General features: G+C 45.2%; 1 protein-coding gene across 1 annotated transcript in view; it reads left to right on the top strand.

The window, feature by feature from the left end:
• The window catches only part of UBASH3B (ubiquitin associated and SH3 domain containing B), a 75,698-nt gene extending 52,496 nt beyond the window's left edge, over window positions 1-23,202 (top strand). Inside the window, exons 5-14 of the mRNA XM_064470732.1 lie at window positions 13-182; window positions 2,408-2,616; window positions 8,507-8,642; window positions 9,046-9,166; window positions 10,119-10,241; window positions 12,234-12,326; window positions 13,084-13,228; window positions 15,974-16,080; window positions 17,028-17,137; window positions 18,017-23,202. Of these exons, the coding sequence (XP_064326802.1) occupies window positions 13-182; window positions 2,408-2,616; window positions 8,507-8,642; window positions 9,046-9,166; window positions 10,119-10,241; window positions 12,234-12,326; window positions 13,084-13,228; window positions 15,974-16,080; window positions 17,028-17,137; window positions 18,017-18,154 (1,352 nt within the window). The 3' untranslated portion in view covers window positions 18,155-23,202. The remainder of the gene's footprint in view (window positions 1-12; window positions 183-2,407; window positions 2,617-8,506; window positions 8,643-9,045; window positions 9,167-10,118; window positions 10,242-12,233; window positions 12,327-13,083; window positions 13,229-15,973; window positions 16,081-17,027; window positions 17,138-18,016) is intronic.
• Window positions 23,203-25,104: the final 1,902 nt, after the last annotated feature.

Here is a 25,104-nt window from a genome sequence, read left to right as displayed (position 1 = left end):
TTCTCGTTGCAGACGTTCACGTGGAGCCCCACAAGAAGCAGCTCCACGTGACGCTGGCCTATCACTTCCAGACCAGCCACCTGCCCACACTGGAGAAGTTAGCACAGAACATCGATGTCAAGCTGGGCTGTGACTGGGTTGCCGCGATATTCTCCCGAGACATACGCTTCGTTAATCATGAGGTAAATTTTTGGAGCTTGTTTCAGTCCAAAAATTTAAAAAAAAAAAAAAAAAAAAGAGGACCTAGCAGAGTCGCAGGCTGTATTAGCTGTGTTTGCAGCTGGCGAGTGGTCACAAGCTGCGAGATGAATGAGGACTCCCATGTCTGCTGCTGAGAGCTGCACGGATACACAGCGCAGACTCTACAGACATTAAGGAATTTGCCTCAGGTCCCACAAGGACACCCAGAACATAGATCTCCCACATTACCCAGCCATCTTAACAAACAGACTATCTTGCCCTTTTTTTGCTTTTTAGTCATACTGTCTAGACTTGCTATTTCACCCACCTCATTTCTTGCTCCTTGTGGGAACCATGTCCTGCTAGATTAATTAATTCTAACAATGTCTCTCCTGTTAGCTCAATGTAAGCTGGTCTGGTCTCTCAAGAACCAGGCCAGTATCTTAACCTGGCCACTATCCATTTCTTCTGTACAGACTTGACAGTATTATTAATCGCAGCATTTAGTTTCATCATTTAAGAAATGTTTACCCTCGTGGCCTATATATTTCAGTTACTCATATGGATTCTGTAACTGCAGTATCCAAGTGTCTTAACATCATTTTCTTAATAATGTTGTTTTCCAACACAATATACAGAAGAAAACCATATTGTTTCCCATTTGTAGATTGGGATCTTGGGCACAGAGGAACAACGCATGAGATTCATCTCACCTCCCTGTAAATATCACCAAGTCAGGCCTCTTAAGTCTGGCTCAGTCTGCAGCTCCCTTTGTACTGGGCTCGGTGCAGAGAAACAGGCACCTCCAGAAAGTGAGTCATCTGACCCATCCAAGATGTCTATCTCAGGATGAGATGAGTCAACTTCTGGAGGAGGGAACCTCCAGAAGGTGCCTGCTCAGGCTTAGGCAGCTAACTAGACTCCTGAGGTTGGGGTGATGAACCCCACTGAAGTGCATTGTCCAGAATGAAACACACAAAACCTGTGGCAGAGAGGGAGCAGGTTATTTTAGTCCAGCACATGATACACCACAGAGTAAACCGACACCAAGGCTCCTGGAGAGCTGAAGTCTCTCGTGCACAGTGCTCTGACCCAGCCCAGGCCATCCTTCCCATACGTGACAGCCTCCTTTCCTATCCAGAGAGTCATCTTGTCCTTTACAAGCTGCAAGTAGTCAACACTATCACTGATTGCAAAGGGAGCCGCTGATGAAAACCAGCTCACATCTTTGCATATCTAACTTCAGGCAGCCATGTGTGAAAGTTTTGGCCTTGTGGTATCAGGTGGCGGAGACTAGTTTCCATCTTCCTTTGAAGATATCTCAAATAGTCTAGGAGGATAAGTGAGCAAACGGGCTGACACCATCAGGAGATCAGAGCTGCTCAGCAGACTATGGTTTTTCTTTGTGTGATGCCGTTGCAGAAGTTCGGTTTGCCCAGGGACAATAACATGTTTGTTCTCCTTTTAAATGGGGGACTGCTGTAGCCATTTCCGAGGAAAGTTACTGATAGGCATTTAATACGTATGGATTCCTCATGCTCCAGTGAAGAGGAGATCACAGAATTATTCTTATTGATCTTTCCCCCACCTTTTAACTTAATCCTGTTCACATTAGGAAATACGAAGAAAACAATGTGCCCACCTCCCAGTATTTCTTACCACCTGTGTTTTTTAACTGTGTGTTCTCATGGACAGTTTTGAGGGCAGGGTGTCACAGATTCAAATCTGTTAGTGTCCCAACAGTGTCTCTGCCTTGTCTTCAAAAGCAACAGCACCAAGGAGAACTGCTCTTTCAGCTTAAGCATGAGTAGGTAAACCAAAAATGGTCACTGACCACTGAAGCTGTCTAAATTCTATGTCCCAATAAGAATTCAGTTCCATTTCTAACAGGGAGCTTAGATTTAAGCACACGGTCATGTTTTTGCTCACTCTAAAAAATCATCCTCCCCTATTCCTCCTGGTTATCAAAGACGGGACTGGAATCAAAGAGGAAAGGAGTAGTAAATACCAAGAAAAGCCTTCTAACTGCAAAGAGTGGGAAGTGGCAGGAATTCCCTGAAGGTAAAGCTTTCCTGGATAAAGGGCAAAGTGATGCATTAGAAGGAGAGCTGTTCACGCCTTCCTAAGGTTAAAGGTAGAGTATGGGGGGTGCTCCTGCCCCACTCTGCTAAAGGGCTTCTTTCATTAACAGTCCTTTCATTGATTTGTGCTTCTGTTTCTCCCCCAGACTCTGCAAGTGATCTATCCTTACACCCCTCAGAATGATGATGAACTGGAGCTGGTCCCGGGGGATTTTATTTTCATGTCCCCAGTGGAACAAACCAGTACAAGTGAGGGCTGGATTTATGGCATTTCCCTTGCAACTGGCTGTTCTGGGCTACTGCCGGAAAATTACATCACGAAGGCGGATGAATGTGGGACCTGGGTGTTTCACGGGTACGTAAAGCTGCTCAGTCCAGCTTCTGTTGCTGTGAAAAGGGGGCTCAGTGGCTGGCATTTCACCTGGGTAAGCAAAGAGTCTCCCAGGGCTGCTGAGAAGGTCACTTGGGGGAAAAGTACTGGCACACAAAGCCCCATCTCATAAGCAAAGGAAGACCAGATGCTATCCCTGTGCAAGGGATTAGAGGACGATGTGATTTATTTAGCTAAGATGTTACAGCAACTATTACTCATAGGATCGGTGCTTCTGGTTAATGGAGACGGAGCAGATGGCCGCTGTAGAGCCACTGCTGTGTAGACACCTCTGTAGTGGGGCTAGGATAAGGAAGGTTTAAATTTGAGCATTAATTTGGGAAGCGAGATCTGCTGTGTATAATTCCCCAGGGAAAAGGAATTGGGATCAGCAAGGTTTCTTAAGATAGTAGCAAGATTTTCAGCAGTTAGTTGCCTGCCTGCTGTTGGCTTCAGTGAGAATGCAGACCTTACGTTTTGAATAAGGTTATGCCTTATGCCTCTTGATTTTGATGAGCATTAGTTAAACAGCAATAAAAAACTAGTGCTTAAGGGGTGGGCCTGGGCACTCCTGCAAGGCTGTCTTCTTCATCTCTAAGCACCCAAACACCTTTGACAAATCTGGAGCATAGGGAGGAGTTTGTAGGTAAGAGCATAAGAGGACAAGGAGAGGCACGTTCCTGCCTGCTGCCACCTGCTAAGCACCATGCGGGTGCAGAAGTTTGGTTATCATCACACCAGTGAGCGGGCTAGTTACAAAGGGAAGGGATGGAGATACAGAACAAAACACAGTTTATATGTCAAATTTCAGTGGGAAAACATGACCTGTGGCACACTGTCTCTGAGCATAAAGGGAAAGCATTCGGTAACCCATGGCAGCACAGGACAGCCAGAGGAACCGACCTAACTCGCACTTAACAGAACCTGATCCAACTCCTCCTCAAATCAAGCAAAACGCCGGAAACAAAAGAGCAAACAGGGCAAGAAGTCTTTTTCTTTGCCTGTGACTTTTCAGGCTTAACATGTGCAGCATGGCAAAAGACAGACGGGGAGCAGGCACAGGGCAATCACAGCTTGCAGACTGGCTTCCAGATGTGATGCCACCGACCACTGCCCTTATAAGACAGCACTGGCTCAGCCCCGAGTCCTCCCCAACCTAGAAGCTGGGCAGGCAGGGACAAGCATAGGAAGCTTTACCCCTCTTGACAAAACCGTCTCTTCTTTTCTTGCCTGCCCTCTGAGAAATGAACACCACTAATAAAGGGCTTTCATCCGTATGTTAGCCAAACAGAAGAAACCTATCTATACTGAGTCTGTCACCACCAAACTCCGACTCGTCTTTCATTACAAGGAAAGAAAAGATCTGCAGTAACCAGGGCTTAAAGAAATGAAATTCAGGACACATGGGCAAAGTCAATCAGAGTTTGCACGAAGACAGGACTTAATCCAGACCCGCCACTCTGCAATCCGGCAAGACCATCCTTTCTTCCCCTAAAATTTGCCAGCTAAAATGGTCTCCGGCCCACATACACTGCAGCAGCCTGCTCTAGTGGATTCTGCTCTTTTTTCTTACAGTGCCTGGAAGGGTTTCGAGGCCTGGGGACTAGCATGGGAAAGAATTACTCTTGCAGCAGCAACTAAAAGGAAACCTAAACGTTTTGTAACTCCAGCACCTCTGCCTCCAGAGAAGCAAAGAAAGGAAATGCCCCTTCCCTGATTACTGCTAAAGACTATAAATCATGAATTGGAGCATGCAATATGGAGCATTTATCAAAAACGATATTACATACCGGGAAACAGTCTCATTTTACACAACAGCTTCCTGCAGGGAATATTAGGTTACAGAGTGTCATTTGGTCAAAACAATACAGCAGGCTAAGGACAACCTAAGCCCCATTGCCATCTAGGCCACAGTCTTCGCGGTAGGATCCTTGTCGTAAAAGAGGCATGGCACAGATACCTTCATTTTGTAGACATGAAAGTAAGCATGGCAGCACTCACCAGGACTGCAGGAGAACTGCTGTGGTACAGATCGGACCCAGTTCACGGTGTTGAGACCAAGGCTGCTGTTAGCGAGCGATGCTGTGATCCTGAGGGCTGGTTTGTGTTGTCTGTGTGTACACAGCCACGTCTTGTTTCATCCCTGCAGAGGAAGAAAGAAATAACAGCCATGGAGCTTTCCCTCCTAGTCACAAGAGACTGCATTCTTCAAGTGAAAATCATGTATTATTGAGATCATCACGAAAATACAGCCTACTCTGGGCTGCAGCACCCTGGCTATACCACGCAAGAGATATGACAGGGAAAATGCTATTCTGGGATATTTGATCAAATCTCTAATACAGCAAAATTAGATTACTAGCACATTTCACCTGAAAAAGGTTTCCCTGTTGCACTGCTCAAGTGAGGCAGAAGCTGAATTGTGGCCCTTGCAGGACATGGGGTTTATTGCTAGTGTCCAAATGGTGCCTCAAGAGCTCTGCCCGGCACACAGACCTTTCTGGCTCGCACTGTACAAACGTAACACAGAAAGATGTCCCTGCCCTGTAGGAAGGTCTGTACCTCAGCTGCAGACCAACAGGCTGCCACACTAAGAAGACAAGCTTGGTGAACTATTTAATAAGGGAGAACAGGCTTTGCCTTCAGGGCAGTTACTGCCCATGAAACCAGGTTGTGTCTTGAGAGACTCCAGGTCCGAATCCTTTCTCTGCCTACTAAAAATAGGAATGGTATCACTTCTATTCTGCAAACCCCAAGGGTCTTCTGTACACCTAAACTACATTTCTTTGCTGGCTGTGGTGCATCCCTGCATGATTTCTTCTCATGCCAAGGACTAGACCTGCTGGGGACAGTGAGGAGAAACATTTGGTCTCTGATCAGTGCTATAAGACAAATTGCTTCAGTGCCCCACATAACACAACTCGCATCCTAAGTCCGTGTAACCCATTCTTGCTGTGCCCTTCGTAAGGGTACGTGAGTGAAAAATAACCTTTCTGAAACAAGCACTGGACTCTCCTTTGGGGAGGAACCCGCTGTGTTTGTATCAGTGTCAGGAGAAATGTTCTGACTGAGCCTAGGAGAGGACCTGGCCATAGGTGTGTAAAAAACAAAATACTTTTTTCCCCTGTCTGTATCAAGGCGGAAATCCTCTCCCGCTAGAGGCAGAAACTGGTGAGCTGAAACGACTTTGAATGAATCCAAACAACAGACCCAGTATTAAAGATACATATGTATATCTATCTAAAGAACTACCCAGCAAACTGCTTGCAGGGTATTTTCTAAGTTGCCTTTCATGCCTGAAAACTAGTGGTCTGCGAAGTCAAAAGAAGAAACTCTCCACCCTCAGCACACAGAGCCCAGAGGAAGTGGGAAGCCCAGCAAAGGTACAACAATTTACTTGCCCCACAGAAGCCACAAAAACCAAGTGTTCAAGACCATGGGGCTCTCTTGCATATGCACGTAAAGGCATATGACAGAAGCGTGTGCGCTATCTTTGTATCTGTGGACCCAGCACCCCACAAAAGCTGAAATTCGCACTGCTTTTCCATTACCAGCAAAGCCAGAAATAGTCACCTCCTCTGCCCCAAAATGGAGAGAAATGCTGTAGATATTACACAGCAGTCTATTTCAGCTCCCCGTAGATGCCAAAACTATTCCTTGCCCCTTTAATAAGCCTGAGAAATCAGACTTGGCACAAGTAGCAGGGGGAGGAAAACCAGCCCTAATTTTTCAAGCTATATTTGGGCCTCAGTAGGTTTTTTTCCACTCTGTCTTCCTCCCGTTCTGCAACAATGGCTGGTTCATTTTCCCTGGGGATCCCTCTCCTCTAGATAATGATGAGTGATGCGGCTCATCCTACACAGAGCTGAGGGCTAGCGCTGTCGTGCCATGACAGAGAACCTCTCTCCATCCTCTGCTGCACCGTCTCCATTTTTCAAGGGGCCTTTCCTGACTGGGAGGACATTGCCTCTAGGGACACAACAGTATCACTGACAGAACAGCGAAGGCAAAGCATCATCCATTAGACAGTAGATGATGTTGTCTGCCTCCAGTCTCTGTTTGCCAAGCAGAGGAACCACAAGCCTTTGGGAAAAGCTTCCAAACAATGACCTATGCTTAGACAATGACTAAGCTGAAATAGCCTCAGTGGTTTCTGTTTTCCAGCAACATCAAGGAGATACCAGTGAAGTCAGGCGGGTGGCTCTCCGCCAGACACAGCGAGATAGTATGCCTTTGCCTCATCATTCACAGTGAATCCTAGCATTTATAAATAGATAGCACAGTGTCTGTGGCCTTTTAGTAGGTGCCTAAATTCAACTCCTCTTCAAGATTCACCACCCCTGTTGCACCTCAGAGTCGTACCGTGCCTAACTCAGAGGTGTTTGCTGCCCTGACCTGATGCTCTATCTGCAGTTGGGCAGTGAGCCCCTAAGAGAGGAACAGTTCCTTGGAGCAAGCCCAGACCTTGCTGAGAACTCACCATGAAGAAAATACAGTTATAAGAATCTGTGAACCTAGAAGGTCAGGTCTGAAAGAGTAAGAGCGGGAGGCTGGAGAGGTTATCTGCTGCCTGAGGGCTGTGCCCATGGTGGCTGCTGCTTCATACTGTTGGATGGGGATCAACAGTGCTCTCCCCAGCACGGCTGGTCCCCACCTCCCACTCCCCTTGCCTGCCAGCGCTTCTCCGCGTGGCACCTTCACCTGACTGAATAAGTCAGTAGCTCGATCTCATCCTTGCACCCTAATTCCACCAGACAAGGGTCCAACATCAGGACCAGCAGTGTGGCATTTTTTTTCTCCTTTAAACTGGTGCGAAGCATATGATCTCACAGATCAATTCTTTACAAAGATACAGATGACCTATTTTTGTTCCATTGGTAGAGGCAGTTGGTGTTATTTTAACAGCTATGAAGCCCCTCTGAGATTTTGTCCTAACTAGGTGCTAGTCAGCAAGCAACTTCTGACATATATAGGGCACTGAAAAGTGCAAGCAAAGGCAACTATTTCTGTCAAAGTAAATGACCATCTACATTAACTGACAACTTTTAATGACTAAGCAAATGTAACCCATACAAATGTAACCAAATCAGCAGAGGGACACCGCAGCTTCTGTAATTACCTCTCAAGAGTTTTCTCCCAAGGCCCTTGGTCTAAGTCCTTGAATGTCTGGGCATAAGAGCTTTATTCAGAGGGACCATCATTAGATAAATCCCTTGAGGGAGTATGGGAGCTCTTATATCCCTTTGGCTACACTTAATGGGAAACACTGGTGAGAATAAATTCCCACAGAATAGACAGCACAGAAAAATGTAGAAACAACAACCCAGACAGAGTGTGCCATGTCCCTACCAGAGGATACAAGCCATTTTGTGTGCAGGAACCCTGAAGACTGCCCGGCATGAGAGGCAGGGCTGTGCTCCAGCTTTCTACTGAAGCAGAAGCTGATGCTACAAAGGTGTGTGAAAACTCTCTGTAGCCATTAGTTGCCAAGCTTCGGTCCATAAGACCACAGCAAGTGATGTGCAGCTGGTTCCCAGATGATGTTAGCGAGCATCCTGTGGCTCTGAGGAAGGTCTTGGCATTTTCTATGAGAATATTTGAGGGCTGACAGAGCCTTGCAGACCAAAGTTTGAGAACTGGTGTTCTGTTAAACTGTTTCTAAGGAAACAGCCTGTTGAGATGGGATTTGTCGCTCCATGTGTGTACATCACCTAGCAAGGTGCTCTCTAGGCAGCACTAAAATACAATAATAACGTCATAACATGACAACAGTAATTATCATCAGTTCCTGAAGACTAGAGAAATGTCCTTACTGCCGCCTGAGCACACAAAGTCCAAAGCATTCCCAAAGCCAACATCTTTCCATTTTTGGCAGGTCCTACTCAATTCTGAATACTACGTCTTCCCCATCCCTTCAAGCCTTCACTGACGGAGCTCTGGAAAGAAGACAGCAGGAAGACCAAGGGCCCGGGGACACAGGGCCACTCACTATCATCTGCCAGAACGTGCAGGTAGGGACACACACACACATAAATCACACGCAGTTTTAGTGGCAGGTTTCCAGCACTGGGTTTTCCCCAACAACTTATCCTCTGGTCTCCTTTCACTGCCTGCATCAGGCATTACAAGTTAAAGTTCTCTACAAGCTTTTGAATGACACGATTAATCACAGGCACAGAAGACATCACTGTCCCCAAACCTGCTCTTAGCATGGGACGGCAGAACCCCATCTTCTGCTCACGTTAGCAGTTTTATACCAGCATAAATTTACCAACTTCAGAATAGTTTCCTGTACCCGCATTTGCACTAGAGTAAAGCAAGAGGTGCCTGGTCCTGACTCCCATTCATAAATCAGATCTTAGAAAAACCCTTGCACTTTCATGAAGGTCAAACATCCTGTAATTTTTCTTCCAGCCCCTGAGAATAACCAGCCAGCCAGGGCCTCAGAAACGCTGCCTGTTTGTCTGCAGACACGGAGAAAGGATGGATGTTGTTTTTGGGAAATACTGGCTGTCACAGTGTTTTGATGCCAAAGGTGAGTCGGCTCCCGTGGGTGTCTCAGGCTCTAGGTTTAGATGAAGGAAGGAGAGCGACAACTGCCTGGGGCAAAGCTTGGATGGAAGCTGAGGTTTCCCAACACCAAACATAGCTTTGAGCAGTCATGAGTGGCAAAGCACCTCAGTGCAGAGTTCTGCAATGGTAGGGCTGCAGTCAGAAGCAGAAACACAAGCCAGGGAGTAAATATTACATTTGCTAATATTTGGGAAACTATTGCAGGAAAGATTACATTAAAGTAACATTGCCAAAGAGCATTTCCACTTGGAAATTAAGTCATATATTAGTAGTCAGTGTCCAGTGCAAACATTTACTACCATGAGGAAAACCTTTTGCACGGTGGGCTGTCAGTCTTAAATAACACCACTACAGCTACAGCTCAGAGTGCCTTTTGGGGCACAAACTGGAGTTTGCAACCCAGTGCTATGCTTGACTTTCAGCCTATAGTTAAGAGACTACACCTTCAGGCTCTGTTAGTGTTAGAGCTGATCAGAACTGTATCAAAAGTCTTTCTTCTGCTAAAAAAATTCCAATATCTTGTAATCAAAATCATTGGAAAAAAGGATGATTTTTTCAGCTACCTTCTGTCTAAATCATGTTTGAACAGCCCTAACATTTTATCCTCCTGTAAAAGTATAACATTTGAGGTTTTATTTGTTGTGGGATGAAAATTACTTTCCTTTGGGGCGAATTAAATCTGTCCTAAGGATAACCTTAAAAACATTAGCCACATTCTCTGCCGATTTTGAACTGATACTTAATTTTGCTAGATCCTTAATAGTTTTACACGGGAAAACTGCTCGACAGCCAGGGCTAGGCAGCACCTGCAAGGTGCAGACATTGTGGTGAAAGAGGGTAGAAAAAGGCATGATGCTCTCTGCCTCTCTCCAATTGCATAATTCCAGCAACTGCTTCTAACCTTTCCTTCACAGGAAGGTATATGCGTAGTAACCTGAATATGCCTCACAGCTTACCTCAAAGAAGCGGCGGTTTCAGGGATTATGAAAAAGATGCGCCAATCACTGTGCTGGGCTGTACCCAGGCAAGGCTTGTTGGTAAGTTGTCCTCAGCAGACAAGAGCTTGTCTAGGAGCTTTGCTATCTTCCTCCCACACACCCAGCCAGAGAAAGAGAAAGTGCAAGGCAGAAAAAAAAGAATCGCATACCCTGAACTAACGGGATTTAGACATTTCAAGAACCTTTGTAAAGTCCCTTCACCTTCCCCAGAAAGCCCTCTCTTTCAAAGGAAACCGTGTCTCCTTCAGCCACTGCAGCCGAAGGAAAGACAAGCACAAAATCTAGGACATGGTGTGATATCAGAGCCATCAGCAGTGCGGTTGCAGAGCATTCACTGCCGCCTGCAAACATGCCACACTGGAAGGTGCTGTTTATTACCAACATTGGTGGGAAATTCAGCAGTGTGACAGTGACCTTATGCAAAATATGCTTTTTCCTTGGCTTTGACAATCTTAAATTTGACCTGTGGTTTGCTACACCAATATACTTCTATCAGCCTGTCTGGCTTTATGTTTATGTGGCAAAAACATAGACCAAATTATTTCCAGTGTCCTCCCACCCCCCACCCTAGTCCCCGACTTCTGAGCCTGTTGGTTTGTGTGCACACAGAATATTATTTGGTAGTCAAAGAGCACGTATTGAGCATTTTGATTAGGAGAGCCCAGCCCAGCCCCTTAAAGACATGAGCTTCAGAGAGCAGTACTTAGCATTTTCTCAAATTCAGATCCTTTACAGTACTTCGCGTTGGTCACATTCAAACTAGGGCAGCTAAAATTATACTTGCTTTCTAAACAAAAATAAATCACTGTACAACAGCAGGATGCTCAGACTCCCGGCCACATGGCATCAGGGTTTGCAACATGCACATAACAGAGGGCGAATCTGTGCGCAATCACAGCACGCTTTGCTGGTATCATTAAATGGGTCCGAGCAGGCAGCAGCGTACGTGACCCAGACGCCATCAACCTGGCAGCGCGGCTGCAGCGTGCCAGCCATCTGCAGGCAACCGCTCCCCGCTGCAGCGGCACAGGCTCGACCTTGACAATTGCCGGAGCCGTGAGTCCTCTGACGACTAAAGCAAACGAGCAGCTTCCCCGTGACGGAGGGCTGTTAGATGTGCCGCTCCTTCTAAATTACCCCACTTCTCTCAAGAGATTTATAGATTGGTTTGACATGGTTACAGCCATCATTAAACATATGAAGTCAAGGTTAATAACCCCTTCTTGCTCCCACTTCTTTTGTCCTGCCTCTTCAAATATAACACAAATATAACTCTTTCTTACTACAAGTCTGTGCAATGCTGAGCAGATTCCTATTCTCATTTGGTTCCCTTAGGCATTGCAAGAATATTAATAACCCTAATAGTGGAGTTGATTTTTATCTCATTTTCAGTGATCTTCCACCTGTGTAATGAAATGGTAATTTATACTAGCAAAGAATCAAGCCAATTGAATTAAGTTGGGTTTGAGTTAAGTTGAATCATTCTGATTTACGGCTTATAAATGAAATTAAATTAAATTCAAGCTCTCTACAGTTTTTCTTAGCACACTGTTTGCTTTTTGGCTAAATCTAAGAGAAGCAGAAACTGAGCAAAAGCTGCTGTGCCTTCTTTGCATACTGGCTAGGTATGCACATTAAGTATCACGCTCCTGCAGCTGCCTGTTGCTGTGTGCTCCCACAGCAATTGCTACAACCAAGAAGCTTGCTACCCCCAGTAAGAATTATTTACTGCAGAAACTGGGAAGGGAAACAGTTATAGAGGCATGAGATGCCCTGGCATTGGAAACATAAGCTGCATGTGGAGCAGCACACACGGAAGAACGCCTCCCGGCCCCACAGCTGTGCACATCACAGTGGCCAACACACCTCTGAAATAAAATGCGATGGGTACGCATATTTCCCAAAACACAAGCAGTGCAGCTGGGAAGCTGCTTTAGCCCCTTGCTGGGTGGCAGATACCCTGCACGCCACTGTCGCTGTTACAATGCCATTTGTCTGGTTTTATTCACGGGTGTTGCACCTTGCTTGCAGGTGAAGCCTTGCTAGAAACTAATACCATTGTAGACTACATCTACAGTTCCCCATCCCTGCGGTGCGTACAGACAGCACACAACATCTTGAAAGGTAAGAACCCACCGAGCAGGAAAGGCTGCATTCTCCTCGCTTTCTGGGAAAAACACTGCCAACGAGGTAAAAGGGAGCCTGGCACGGGAGGGAGCCTGGCACGGGAGACCCGAGTAACTGGTAATTTGGGATGAGGATTATTTCCGTGAGAGTTTACGTCCCATTAGCGCAACTCTAAGGAGCCCTTTTCTCATTGCATAGTGCGACAAGTGCTTAGGCAAGCGGTGTGCTGGCCCTAACGCCAGCTGCCGGTCAGGGTTGGGTTTATCGGCCCCCCGGCGGGAACCAGAGGTGCGTTCACGATGGGTGGCCACGTCCAGCTCAGCAGGCCCTGCACCCTTGCCTGCTCACACTCCTGCAGCTGCTCTCTGCTGCGTGCTCCCACAGCGATTGCTACCCCCAAGACACTTGCTACCCCCAGTAAGAATAATTTACCACAGAAACTGGGAAGGGAAACAGTGATAAAGGCATGAGATGCCCTGGCATTGGAAACAGTCAAAAAACAGCTCCAAAACACAGTCATGCCTAGGTTCAGCATATTGCGTGTAGCTGCCAGCCAGAGGTTTACGTTCCCTGGCACATCATACGCCAAGTACATATATTAAATACCTCATCTTTCATACCTGCTATTAATCAACTGACTACTTAGAGAAAAAAAAAATTTACAATCAAACTGAAGTATTAAAGCTGCAAAGTCTTGCTGCCTTCCTCCCCAGCTACTTTCACTGATACCTGGTCTCCTTTCTCCTTTTTCCAGGTATGCAACAGGAGAACAACCTGAAAATTCGAATAGAACCAGGCTTGTTTGAATGGACCAAGTGGGTCTCTGGGAACACACTACCTGCCTGGATACCCCCCGTGGATTTAGCTGCAGCTACTCTAAGCGTTGATACAACCTACAGGTAGCAGAAAAGGGGGGCTGAAAGGGTCTTGCATTGCTTTTTGGCTTTGTTTTTTGAAAAGTAATGCTCTGCCAAGTTTTTAAATTTAAGCAGTGACTGGAAGAGCTGCTGAGGCTCCCAGAATAAACTTAGGGCAGGCTTGAGAATGGCTTATTATAAACCAAATTTTCCAGATCACTGGCAAGGTCCAGCTATATTGCTGATCATGGAGGTCCTCTTTTCAGTACTCCTTCCATCCTGGGCACCCTCAAAGTATTTCTGTTTGTTTTAATCCTTTTCCTAAATCTTAGGAGTTTGGGCTCAGCTAACAGAACTAGTGTTGCTGACTCAGTTTCCTGACCACCATGTTCACAAACTGAACTGGATCCTGGACTCCTTCACACCTGCCCTTCCGTTCCCCAGAGGAAAAATCTTGTCTGCCTTTCTATTATGATTAATGTGGTGATGGATCTTAACTGCAGATTTTGCAACACCCTGGGGATCATGTTTACATCTGTCAGGAGTTCAGGGTCTCTTGTGATATCAAAATTCAGAGGTTTTCTATCAAAGAGCTAAACCCTAAGCATTTATCACTTCTTAGCAATTACATCTGAAATGTCTTTAGTGGAAAAAATTGTAGGCTTCTGACTCAGGTTTTCATGGTATTCAACCCAAAAACAGTTGGTGAAAGCAAACAAAGCAAACATCTGGTTAAAACACATTTGAATGGCAAATGGATAAGCACCACTGATCTTTCCTCCCTCTTTGCAGAAAAGGGAAACACAGAGATAATTCACTCAGCTTTCAGGGGGCCTGACAGAGCCTCTCCGAAAGCGCGGAGCTGACCTTCCCAGAGCTCCTATTTTTGCCAGCCACCCCTGCGGCTGCACAGATCAGTCCTGCTGCCTGCTTAGGCTCCATATCCCAAACTCAAGCCCTTGCTGCTTTCCCTTTATCCAGCCACATGGCCGTTCCTAATATCACTGGCAGCAAACACCGCAGGGCTGCTGGGAGAGACCTGCAGCCTGAGTCTGGAGGGAAACTCTTCTGACTTCCCAGTGAAGCACCGTAGCCGCGGTGCCCTTCGGGCTAACACACAAATGCTTTTTACTCTAAGCTGCAGAGAGAAAGGCTAAATAAAACCCAGCAGAAATAGTCATGTGGGAAAGAATAGACAAGATGATCTGTTCAGGCTTCCTACTCTCAAATTTATGATTCATTTATACAACCCAGACTCAAAGAGCTCCCACAAAGAAGGAAACTCCAGAAAGGTCATATGGTTCCCATCTTCCACCGCACCTCACTGCTGAAATATCCCTATCGCTATGACTTGCAGAGACAAGCCCTTTCTGTCTAGTGTGAGACGGATCATCTGAGCAATCTCAGATAAAAACAAAACATTTATGATACACACATAGTATACATACACAGGAGTTCCACCTACATGGGCTTTGTGACAAATATGTTGTGGCTGGGCTTTTGTGGTTTATGGTATCACCAGAAACGCTGGTGTTTCCCGGTGTCCCAGTGCACCCCTTTGTTCAAGAACCCTCAAATGGAATAAGCAGCTGAAACATTAAAAAGAAAAACAAGAAAGAAAATGTAAAGAAAAAAAAAACCCTGATTTTTTTCATACCTAATTATACCATAAACGACTTGTGTGGTGTCCTTTTGGTCTGCAGCTAAAATTCCAACACTCTGAGGGCATCTAAATAAAAGTCCTTACGCTGTATTTATCCCCGAAAGGGTATCACATGGCTAACACTCAGTGGAGCAGCTGGACCACAGGAGCGTCTCTGCTTCAGAAAATACATGCCTCCTGGGAAGACCATAACGAATATTCTCAGCGCAAGAAAAGAGCCTGCCCTTGTGTGGCCAGCTGGTTAGGTGGGGGACTGGGAGACAGCCCTCCTGGTGCGCTCTGTCTCCTCTCACAGGGGTAATTCCTGTAGATATCTCAGACCACTGGATGGAGGGAAAAGTTAGGTCTTTTCCTTGCACCACAGGACAAACATACAGCCTTCTGCTTCGCACCCCTTGCTTCTCCGTGCACATCAACCTACTCCAGCTGCTACAACTGGCCAGGCAATTCACTGAAACGCCCTGGCCCAGGAGGGGCCCAGCTAATTCCAGGCATTTCCCAGCCGTGCGGCTTTACAGATGGCCAAAGCAGCAGCGTGCCTCTGCCCTTCACCGTCAAAGCGTGAGCAGTGAAAAGAGCCAGCATCTGCCTTCTCCACGCTCCACGTTTCTCCCTCTACCTGCCTGGTCTCCTTAGACAGAGACAGATGTTGCCAGCCCACCCTCTAAGCGGGAAGCCGTGGTAGCCCAGGGCCCCCGTCCCTCCCTGCTCACCCACTCCTGCCGCGTGCAGATTTTGTTCTCCCGCCACTCGCTAACTTTATGTGGGTGGGTGAGCCCTGAAATCTCCTAGTCAAAGGACGCACGCCTAAATAAATGCAAAGTGGCATCGCTATTGCTGCGTGCTATTGCAAAAGTAACGCAAGGTCAGCCTGTCGTGTGCTGCCTCCGCTAACTGGTCCGCATTAGAGGAAGCGGTTACCATTTTTCCCAGCCAATGCAGAAATGGTAAACATCTCGGTCCTCAAGTTTAAAAATCATCATAGTGGTCCTGATACAAGACACACTTCTGGGGATTTGGGGAATTAGAACAGTTAAAGAAACAGAGCTCTCAGATGAATCATAACTTGCACTTAAAACTTCATGGCTTCTTTCAATTTACCATACTTGTTTTTCTGCTCACAGACCTCATATTCCTGTCAGCAAGTTAGTGGTTTCTGAATCTTATGATACGTACATAAGTAGAAGCTACCAAGTAACAAAAGAAATCATCAGTGAATGTAAAGGCAAAGGTAAGTGCGACAAGGGGGGTGAAAAAAAAAAGACAGGCTCTCTGGGGTGTCAATGCCAACATTCCTGACCAGGCTTTCCCTCTTCAAGGAGGTGAATCCCCATACTTGAGTCTCTCATCCCCTCGCCCAGAGACGTTGGAAACTCCTGTATGTGTCAGAAATACGAGTTAAGATACACTCAGCTTACGAGAAAGGTCAATAAAATTTAGTAGCAGAAGTATTTTAGGGATTCCTACCCGATGCAAGCTATCTCCTTCTCAAGGGAACAAATAAGCCATTTGCACTCTGCTGTCTGTTACCAGCATCAGATGGGGCATCTTCCGTCCCCTCTCTGAGCTACTCTTCTGAAATACCTACCCATACAGACTGTAGAACATTTCTCCAGACATAATATTGAAATAAAAATCTGTAGCTTCTATTTTTCATTCACAGTATAGGAATAGGATGTTTCTAAGTTCTGGTGGTTTCGCTAATTTCATTTCCCTGACCCATCTCTACATTCTAAACCTTTTAATAGTTTACCCACAAACCTGGATAGCACAGTGTGATATTGGTTGTAAAGGATCTTGGAAATAGAAATCTGAAGCAATTGCTGTGGAAAACCAGCAACTGAAGTTAAAGTGTTGTTTTAATCAGAATGAATTTTGGGATAAAAGAAAAGTATTTGCTTCACAAGAAGCTGAAATCTCAGTGGAATTCTTGTTTTCTTCAGAAAGCCATTTTAGAACTAAGTAGCACTAAGTTAAGCATTACCCTGAAAATTGAGAAATGCTCTAAATATGTTACTAAACCAGGATTTTCCCCCCATGTACACGTAGTTTAATATGTTGTTATATGATAAGCTGAAGCCATTTTGAACATTTTAAATGGTTGTCTTGATCTTGGGCACCAGTCCCTAATGCTGGCTTCATCCAACTCCTCAGCCTGCATTTCTCACTTTATTTCAGGAAATAACATCCTGATAGTGGCACACGCGTCCTCCCTGGAGGCTTGTACCTGCCAGCTCCAAGGGCTCTCGCCGCAGAACTCCAAGGACTTTGTACAGATGGTCCGAAAGGTAATTACCACCAGCAAGGAGTAAAGCTCGCTGGCGTTACAAAAGGAAATTTGCAATCTGCTTGCCCAGGAGGAGGGCACGTTGTTCCTCCCATCTGAGTGTTTTGCCCGTTACTGAGCTTCATCCATTTCAGAAGTCATGAGGGCAAAGCACATTGGTTTAAGAGGCTTAGCTTAACGTCTCACTTCTGTAACAGATAGCATGGGATCAGGTGCCCACCTACAAACGGGCTTGCAGTGACTCTGCTTTACGCTTGTAGATACCGGGGCTGTACAGAGACTCCCACAGTGCCCTCCAGTGCCGAAAACACCCTAACCACAGTTAACAGGGGACTTCTGCCCTATGACATTTCCCCTTCCCATTTCACTCTAAAGAGCTTTTAACGGTCAGGGGAAAGGCCTGAAAATTATAATGGGGTCTTCTGCCTTCATTGCTTTACTCCCTGGCTAAGGAGATGGCATTGGCCTCTGCTAGCCTTGCAGACACCCTCTGGGATATCCATAGCTGATACTTGATCTGAGGACACCTGAGCCACAGTAGCATCCATATTTCTCCTCCATAGTTGTGCTGGCCTTCACGGTTTGGCCCCATGTCAGCCAACAGGACATCTTTGGTTTGAACTGGCCCATATTTAAACCATGCTACAAGGGTGTAATCTGTCTTTCCCAGTGTTCTTGCACATACAGTGGTGCAGAAAGCCTGGCTGCCACACCCGAGTCCTACAATCATCTTTCGAAAATGGACTTTGGGGAGAGGGAAAGTGAGAGAAGACAGTGAAAAGCTTCAGCAGCACAGCAGGACTTCAGCCTGTAGGGGAGTTCCCCCCTTGCACAGCCCAATCCCTGCTCATTGCCTTTATTTCCATCTCTCTTCACACAGATTCCATACCTGGGGTTTTGTTCATGCGAAGAACTGGGAGATACAGGTGTTTGGCAGCTTACGGACCCCCCCATCCTCCCTCTCACACACGGACCAACTGGAGGCTTTAACTGGAGAGAAACCTTACTACAAGAATAGGCAAAGCTACATGAGCAAGGAAAACCCATGGCCTTTCTAAGCGTTGGAGAATGTCTCTTCTTCTTTGTGTTTATTGACAGTGGAAAAATAGTCATAATATGTTCAGTGGATCACACAAACAGCTGTTCTAGCATATCTCTCACACAGCCACAGTCATGCAAAAATTCTCATATACAACTAGGCAAATACAAAAGGAAGTGATTTGAAGGACAAAATACTACAATACGCATTGAAACTCTCACACCGCAGGGAGTCTCTGTTTAGTCAGTAGCTCGGGTACGTTTTCCCACCTTGAATGGAGCTCTGGTAACACCAGTAACTTTCACTGCCTTCTGCATCGCATTAGAAACAACTAGCACTGTGTAAAAGTCGAGCATTCGGGATGCCGGGGTGTTTTTTTCACTACTATTTTTGCAAAGCATTAGCAAGCTTGTTCAGGAGGATACGTTGAGACCACACACACACTCACAACCCCAAATTCTCTGCACCTTCTATAAAGCGTATCACCACCAGCTGGACATGAGAGTCCAGCATTGCCTCTGCAGGCAGCATGAAATTATTCCTCTCCTCTATTTGAGCACTGTGTTAGGGGTTGTGTCGGGCACACCGTGGATGCGAAGACTGATTGGTGCTGATCCGTGTCAGAAGAAAATTCTGGATTTCACCTCAGTTACAGATGAAGTTTGCACATCAAAAGACAGCACAATTGTGAGCAAAGACTGGGTGCAGTTTCTTTTAAGAGGAGATGAAATAAGCTTTTTTCAAGCAAACCTGAAGAATTTAGAAAGTTGGGGGCTTTTTATTTTTTTTCCTTGATTTAGGTTATTGAAATCCACCCTTGTGCACAGACCCAGCCTAAAGTGTTTGTGTCATTTAAATTCCCCTCAGAAGACCCTGAAAAAGGGTTTTCCTTTTTATACTGAGATTTTGTGCTGGTCATTTACACAGTGGTGGCTTTCTGTCCCTTGTGAGCTTTTCCATCAGCCCTGGTGAAGTTCTGCAGTAAGCAGCTTTCTTCAGCAGGTAATGAGGAATTCAAAAAGAAGCCTCCACTGCATGCTTTGCTTCCTTTTCCTTAATTCCTAAGTGCCATCTATCATAAAGACAAAGCAGAGCTGAAAAAACAGTACACTTAAATTTAGGAGCAACATGCTTTGGCCTATTAAGATGCTATTTATCTGGTGGGGGAAGGGTTATGTTTTGTGTTTCAAGTCTTTGAAATCACAAGAAGGTCCTCTTAGTGCAACAACCTGCAAGTTCCCAATACCAGCTGCTTCACAGGAAAATGCAAAATACGCCACAGTGGGTAGTTTATAATATAAACTGGCTTCAGAGGAGGTTTCTTTTAGATTAATATTAAGTCATCAGCCTTGGGTCAATGCGTTCCTGCAGACATTTGTACAGGTCTTATCAGTGTAGGCTCACTTTGAGAAGGTACTTCAAAACGTGCTTAAATGGGATGAAGGAGATTTAGGCATACTCCTTTCTTGGTTTGGGCCAGAAGTCTGAGTATTCTCATAAATACCATCAAAAGCAAACTCAGAAGTACCAAGAACAAAATTCTGGCATCCTAGGAACGCCTCTTCTGTCCAGCTTTCCCTCTGCCGAAAGTGTTAGTGTCCTCATTTGAAACATTTGTACGGCACAGAAGTTTATGCTGGCCAACTTTGACAAAGGCTTATTATTCACAGCCAGATCAAAGTTTGATTTTGCATTGGTTTCTTTTAAGCTATCAAGCCTTCAGGAGGACTGAAGTAGAACATGACTGAGCTGCACTTTCAGCAGTCAGAACAAATAAGGAGTAACTGCAATCTCCTCTTCTTAAATGAGGCAAAACGCTCAGCAACTGCGATGTAACAAATCTTAAGGGGTTTTAGCTTGGCTTTGTTGCTGGGTTTTATTGAGCTTGCCAGGGAGAGTACACCAGATTCTGTGCAGATTTTGAGTCAGCAGAGAGCTCATTATGTACTTTGTCATGACCCGTAATGAGAGTCCATTATTTAAACATTTATGACTATGAAATACACGGTATGCCATTCATAAGTACATTATTACACCTGAGATGTACACTGAAAAGCCAGGGAGGTAACTTATGAGATGACAGGAGAAACTGCTCCTGTGCAGTTATACTGCTGTCGCTTTCCTTTTTAACTGTAGTTTAAACTATTTTTGGCTGTATACAGACATTCTGAAGAGCATTTCTGGCTTGTTTTCCTCAATGCTTATTCACTGCAAATTTGCAAAGAGTTTAGAACTAAATAGATGACAATCACACCAAAATTAATATGGTACTGCGGCATGTGTAATTCTCCAGGCTGCTTTTCGTTTCATGCTATGGGCCAGCAAGACGTAATTTGAGGCAACAGAAATTGCCAGTACAAAACAGTGGAGGCTGCTCAGGTCCTAGTGCAGTGAAGCAACATTACAAGGAGTTTGTTTTGACAGAATTATGAAACAGAGAGGGAACAAAACCTGAATGCACAATTTGAATATTGTACTAGCTGATCTTTACATATAGTAATATAGAAGAGTGTTCTGTTTGAGAAGGTAGATGTTAAAATACGCTTTTCTTTAAAAAAAAAAAAGTATATTTTTGGATGTTTGGGAAAGTATTTTGACAATTGTAGTCTTAAATCAGATATTTCAGGTGTCAAGAATCTCAAAGAAAAATCTTACTTTCTTCTAGTATTTTGATTTCTCATAGGGGTTTTGTGTTAAGTAGTCTTACGTTGATAAGGCTTAGTGGGGGGAAAAAAGGAATAATAAAAAGGATGCTCCTTTTAAACTTTTAATTGAGATGTTAAGAGTACAGAATAATTGCTGCTTCACTTTCACTCCATTGCTGCTCATGAATGTGTATTTAACGTCACTTTGGTGTTTTGCCCCAGAAGAACATTAGACTTGATCTATCTAAAGTAGGTGCAAGTCTTTTCCTTGCCTTCACTGTGAGCTGCATCAGATCAACAGTTTAATAAGGGTATAGGAGTCAAATAGCAGTTCTTAGATTTTTCCTTCTCTTCCCAGTTAGGGAGTAAAGCTGGAAATCTGCCAAGAATAAGTTGTTGGTCCAGTATTTTCAGAGACTGCAACTTAAGGGTTGGGCTATAAAAATACAAGAACCAAAGTGCAGAATCAAATTCTAGCACAGCAGCAGCTGACTGGATGACACTCGGCACCAGAAGGTCAAAACCAGGGTATTCAAAAAAGTTCAGGTTTGATCAATTTTTTGTCCCTATCACTGGACTTTACATCTCCCCCTGCTGAAGTGGATGGGAGGGAGCTGCCACATGTCCCAGCCCCAAGGCCTGAGCTCTGCCTGGGGATACCCTTCCAGTTTAACGCAGGTGCCAGGTCTAAAGGTTCATGCATTTCCCTTAGATTTAGTGCAGTGGCAGCTACAGCCAAATATTTAAATCCTCTGAGCATGAAGCCAGGTTCTCCATGAGTGTAAATTGACACTGTATAATCAAATCAACAGAGCTTTGCTTGTTTATGCGAACTGAGGATCCAGGCTGTAACTTCAGGAAAAAAACATATTTCCCTTTTCGCTCAGTCTGAACAGTTTCAGAAAGAAGTCAGCTGATGGTAGGAGCCTCCTCCTCTCCTCTGGGGTTCACTTCTAGTGTCAACGTTATTATGAAAGTAACTATTTATATCACTGAATAAGTGGGTGTTTACAAGAATTCAGCAGGAATTGTCTTTAGTGAAGGCAACGCAAGCAGTAATTCTGCAAAACAAAGAGGGTAGGAGGAATGCTAGAGCGCTATTTCCCAGCATATTGTTTTGTATCCACAGCCCTGAGCAACCCAGGTAGCAATATCTTGGGACCTGAGTGCTGTCATCTTTGTGCACTAACTGCAGCTCTTGGGAAAAAGGGTCACAGGACGGGGAAGGGGTTGTATACAGCACTGAGAGAAACTCAGCCCCTCTACTTAGCTCCTGGGTGCTGCCCTGGGTGTGAAGGGCTGCAAACTTTTCCCCCTGGGTCCTTACATATGCCTGATCCATAGCCCAGGGAAACAAAGAGGAAGATTTCTCATCGTTTCCTCAGGCTTGGGATGAAGCTGTGCAAAGCCCGGTCCTGCCACAGGCTGCTCTCCTCCACCTGCCGCTGACTTAATGAGGAATTTGGAGGACTCATATCTGTGCGGGCTGAGCCCTGCAGTCCTGATTTAAGAAACGCATGCAGAAGTAGGGTGAGATTTAGAGTCTGATTATATTCGCATTCGTTTCATAAAGAGGGACACAAGATAGCTGAGTTAGGCTGTAGTCAACTAACCCTCATTTAAACCCAGAGCTGGAAATTTGCAATCCATGCTTCAAAACTTAAAGCGTATTGAAATTCCCTATGAAAACTATTGTTTAGAAAGGGAACCTTAATAGGTTTGGTTTGTTTTAAAAAAAAACAAACCTTAGCATAGAGGAAATTATTTGAACTTTAGAAATACACATGAAATGATGGTGGTAACAGACATGCTTAAAACGGTGAATGAATGAACAAAAAAAAAAAAAATGAAGCAGTAAGTGTGATTGGTTGCATTCACTAAGTCGCTACTTACTTCTCACCACTTTCTCAAATATTTGTTCCCTGGGGAATATTCATGAACCATACACGCTACATAACAGAAAATACACAGCCAGTTCCTTTCTATTACTTCCCATTAAATGTATTTTCTGAAGTTTCTCTCTGTGGACATCTCTTAAAACTTGATGTTATCAATAGATACTTTTTTAAATTTTAAACCTGTTGTATCATTCTGTTTATTATGTTTTTTAGTGTGAGCAGACTGTATTTATTTGAGAAAAATGTTTGCTGTTGAAAAAACCCAATAATTGTATTGCCAAAAATAGCTGTAATTACCTGTGACATCTGTATTTTTTTATTTTGGGGAGGGGGGTTGGTTTGTTGTTTTTAATCTCAGTTTCAAGTGCTAACAACTGTTAAAACAACCACTGCATTTTAATTTGCTTATGACATTAAATGGATTTCTCGGAAGTCAGACAAAAACGTCTCGTAGATGATTTAATAAAGATGCAACGCACCCACACCTTGCCCTTCCTATTTAAATTTTCCTCTCGGGCATGTTGGCCTTTGCCAGGGTGAATATTCTGATACCAACCTTCAATGAAGTGCCCCTTCAGAGGGGCCCGTGCATTGCTAGGGGGCACCTAAGCAATATTTTCAGTGGCTCCAGCAAGATGCAGGTAGGAAAAACGCCTGTGCTGGGCGCACGCACAGAGAACTGGGACCTTGAAACGAAACGGGAGTCAGGACTGTTTCTCAGCTGGGGTTGCAATGCTGCCCTCACCACCTCCCATGTCGGGACACCCCCCCAGATGGGGCGTAAGCGCCAGAAGCATCAAGGAGAGAGCAGAATTTGAGCTATATTTTCCTTCCCTCCACTGAAGATGAAGTTCACTTATTTGACAGCAGATGGCACAAAACCATCTCATGTCTGGTTTTCCTTCTACTGTACAAGGACGGAATTTTCCCTGTGGGTTGGAGGCAGGTGTCTTCAGTGTCTCTAGTCCTTGATGGCCTTTTTCCCGCAGAGTTATTTTACTGTCGGGTTTAGGTGCGTGGAACTGGAAGCACGACTTTTAAACCAAAGCAATGCTCACCTTTACAACACATGATCTGGATTGTTTAATCCAGCAGTAGTTTTATCAGCCAGTGAGACTCAGCCAGTGAGACTCTTTCCTTTTAAACCAACTACCTACATTAAACTTTATCGCCTACAGCTCTGTTTTCCAGTAAAATCAATTATGGCTTTTATGTTAAATGTAATATAGCTTTTATCAAACAAAGATACAGTAATAGAATTACACACTTCCAGGCACCTGAAAGATTAATGGAAACAGGTTCTAATAATTAGAAGTTAAATGTATAACTTATTTATAATTAACCATCTTGTCCAGTTCACTCAAACCCATGTTCTGCAAATCCACTCAGTTTTTAAACCATATTTCTTATCTTATTAAAGTCAGCTCATTTTGCCAGTATTAGCCATTTGCACTAAATGTTGGCCAGTTGCAAAGAAGTGCCAGAAGAGGATCTGCCAAAGTCTTTTTGGAAGTCAGCACACACGGCTACATCACGAAAAGAGGCTCTGCCTACAACAGGCTTGGATATATCTTGTGACGTTACCGACATCAGGCACCCAGGAGGCACAAAAAGCTTTGCTACGCCCCAGACTGCTCCTGAAATAATCAGGCCTGCAAGGGGACGTGGGAAACCCAGGTTCTGCCACTGGTCCTCTGGGACCTCCTTGATGCAGTCACCACCCTGCCCCGTGCTTTGGCGCTCAGCGAACCTTTCACAGCCACTTTACCAATTTTCTTCAACCCCCAGAGAGCTACAAACCACACACAGTGAATTACCTTTCCCTCGTGATTTGTTTTGCCAGGATCCGCGCAAGCGGAGCAACGCAAGCCTCCTGCGCATGCGGCAGTACAAGACGCAGAGTGACACAAGACTATTTTTCCAGGGATTTACGCGACCCTGCCACTTACTGCACCAGAGCAGTGTCCACCAAATATGCTCTGCCCTCCTGAGTGCCTCCCCATCTTGGGGAATTAAATCCTACCGAGTGCACCTGGCGGATCACTGCAGCAAGGGTCTCCAGTGGGATTACCCCAGGCCCACGATTCTCTTAACCTTTACCTGCTTCCCCCTGCGTACGCCTCTCCCTCTCTCCCCAGCACAGACGCTGAGCCAGGCAGAGATGGAGGGGGTGCAAGGTGAAGTGCCCCCAGTCCTGTCGCCCACCAGTTCCATTTTAACGACCCATGAGGTCACTGATTTCTCAGCAGTCGCCAACACATGCGAAACGTGAGACGGGGGCAGAAGAGAGTGGAACAGCAGAGAGAAGGAAAGGAGGCAAAGACCCTGGCAGTGATGAAGTCATGGTAAATCTGCTTCCCCCCTTGTGCTGAAAAGGGACTGACTG

This window comes from Phalacrocorax carbo, chromosome 21, assembly GCF_963921805.1.
Source record: "Phalacrocorax carbo chromosome 21, bPhaCar2.1, whole genome shotgun sequence".
In the NCBI taxonomy this organism is placed as follows: Eukaryota; Metazoa; Chordata; class Aves; order Suliformes; family Phalacrocoracidae; genus Phalacrocorax; species Phalacrocorax carbo.
Note: the sequence above shows the minus strand (reverse complement) of the source record. Positions and strands in the feature narration are given on the sequence as shown.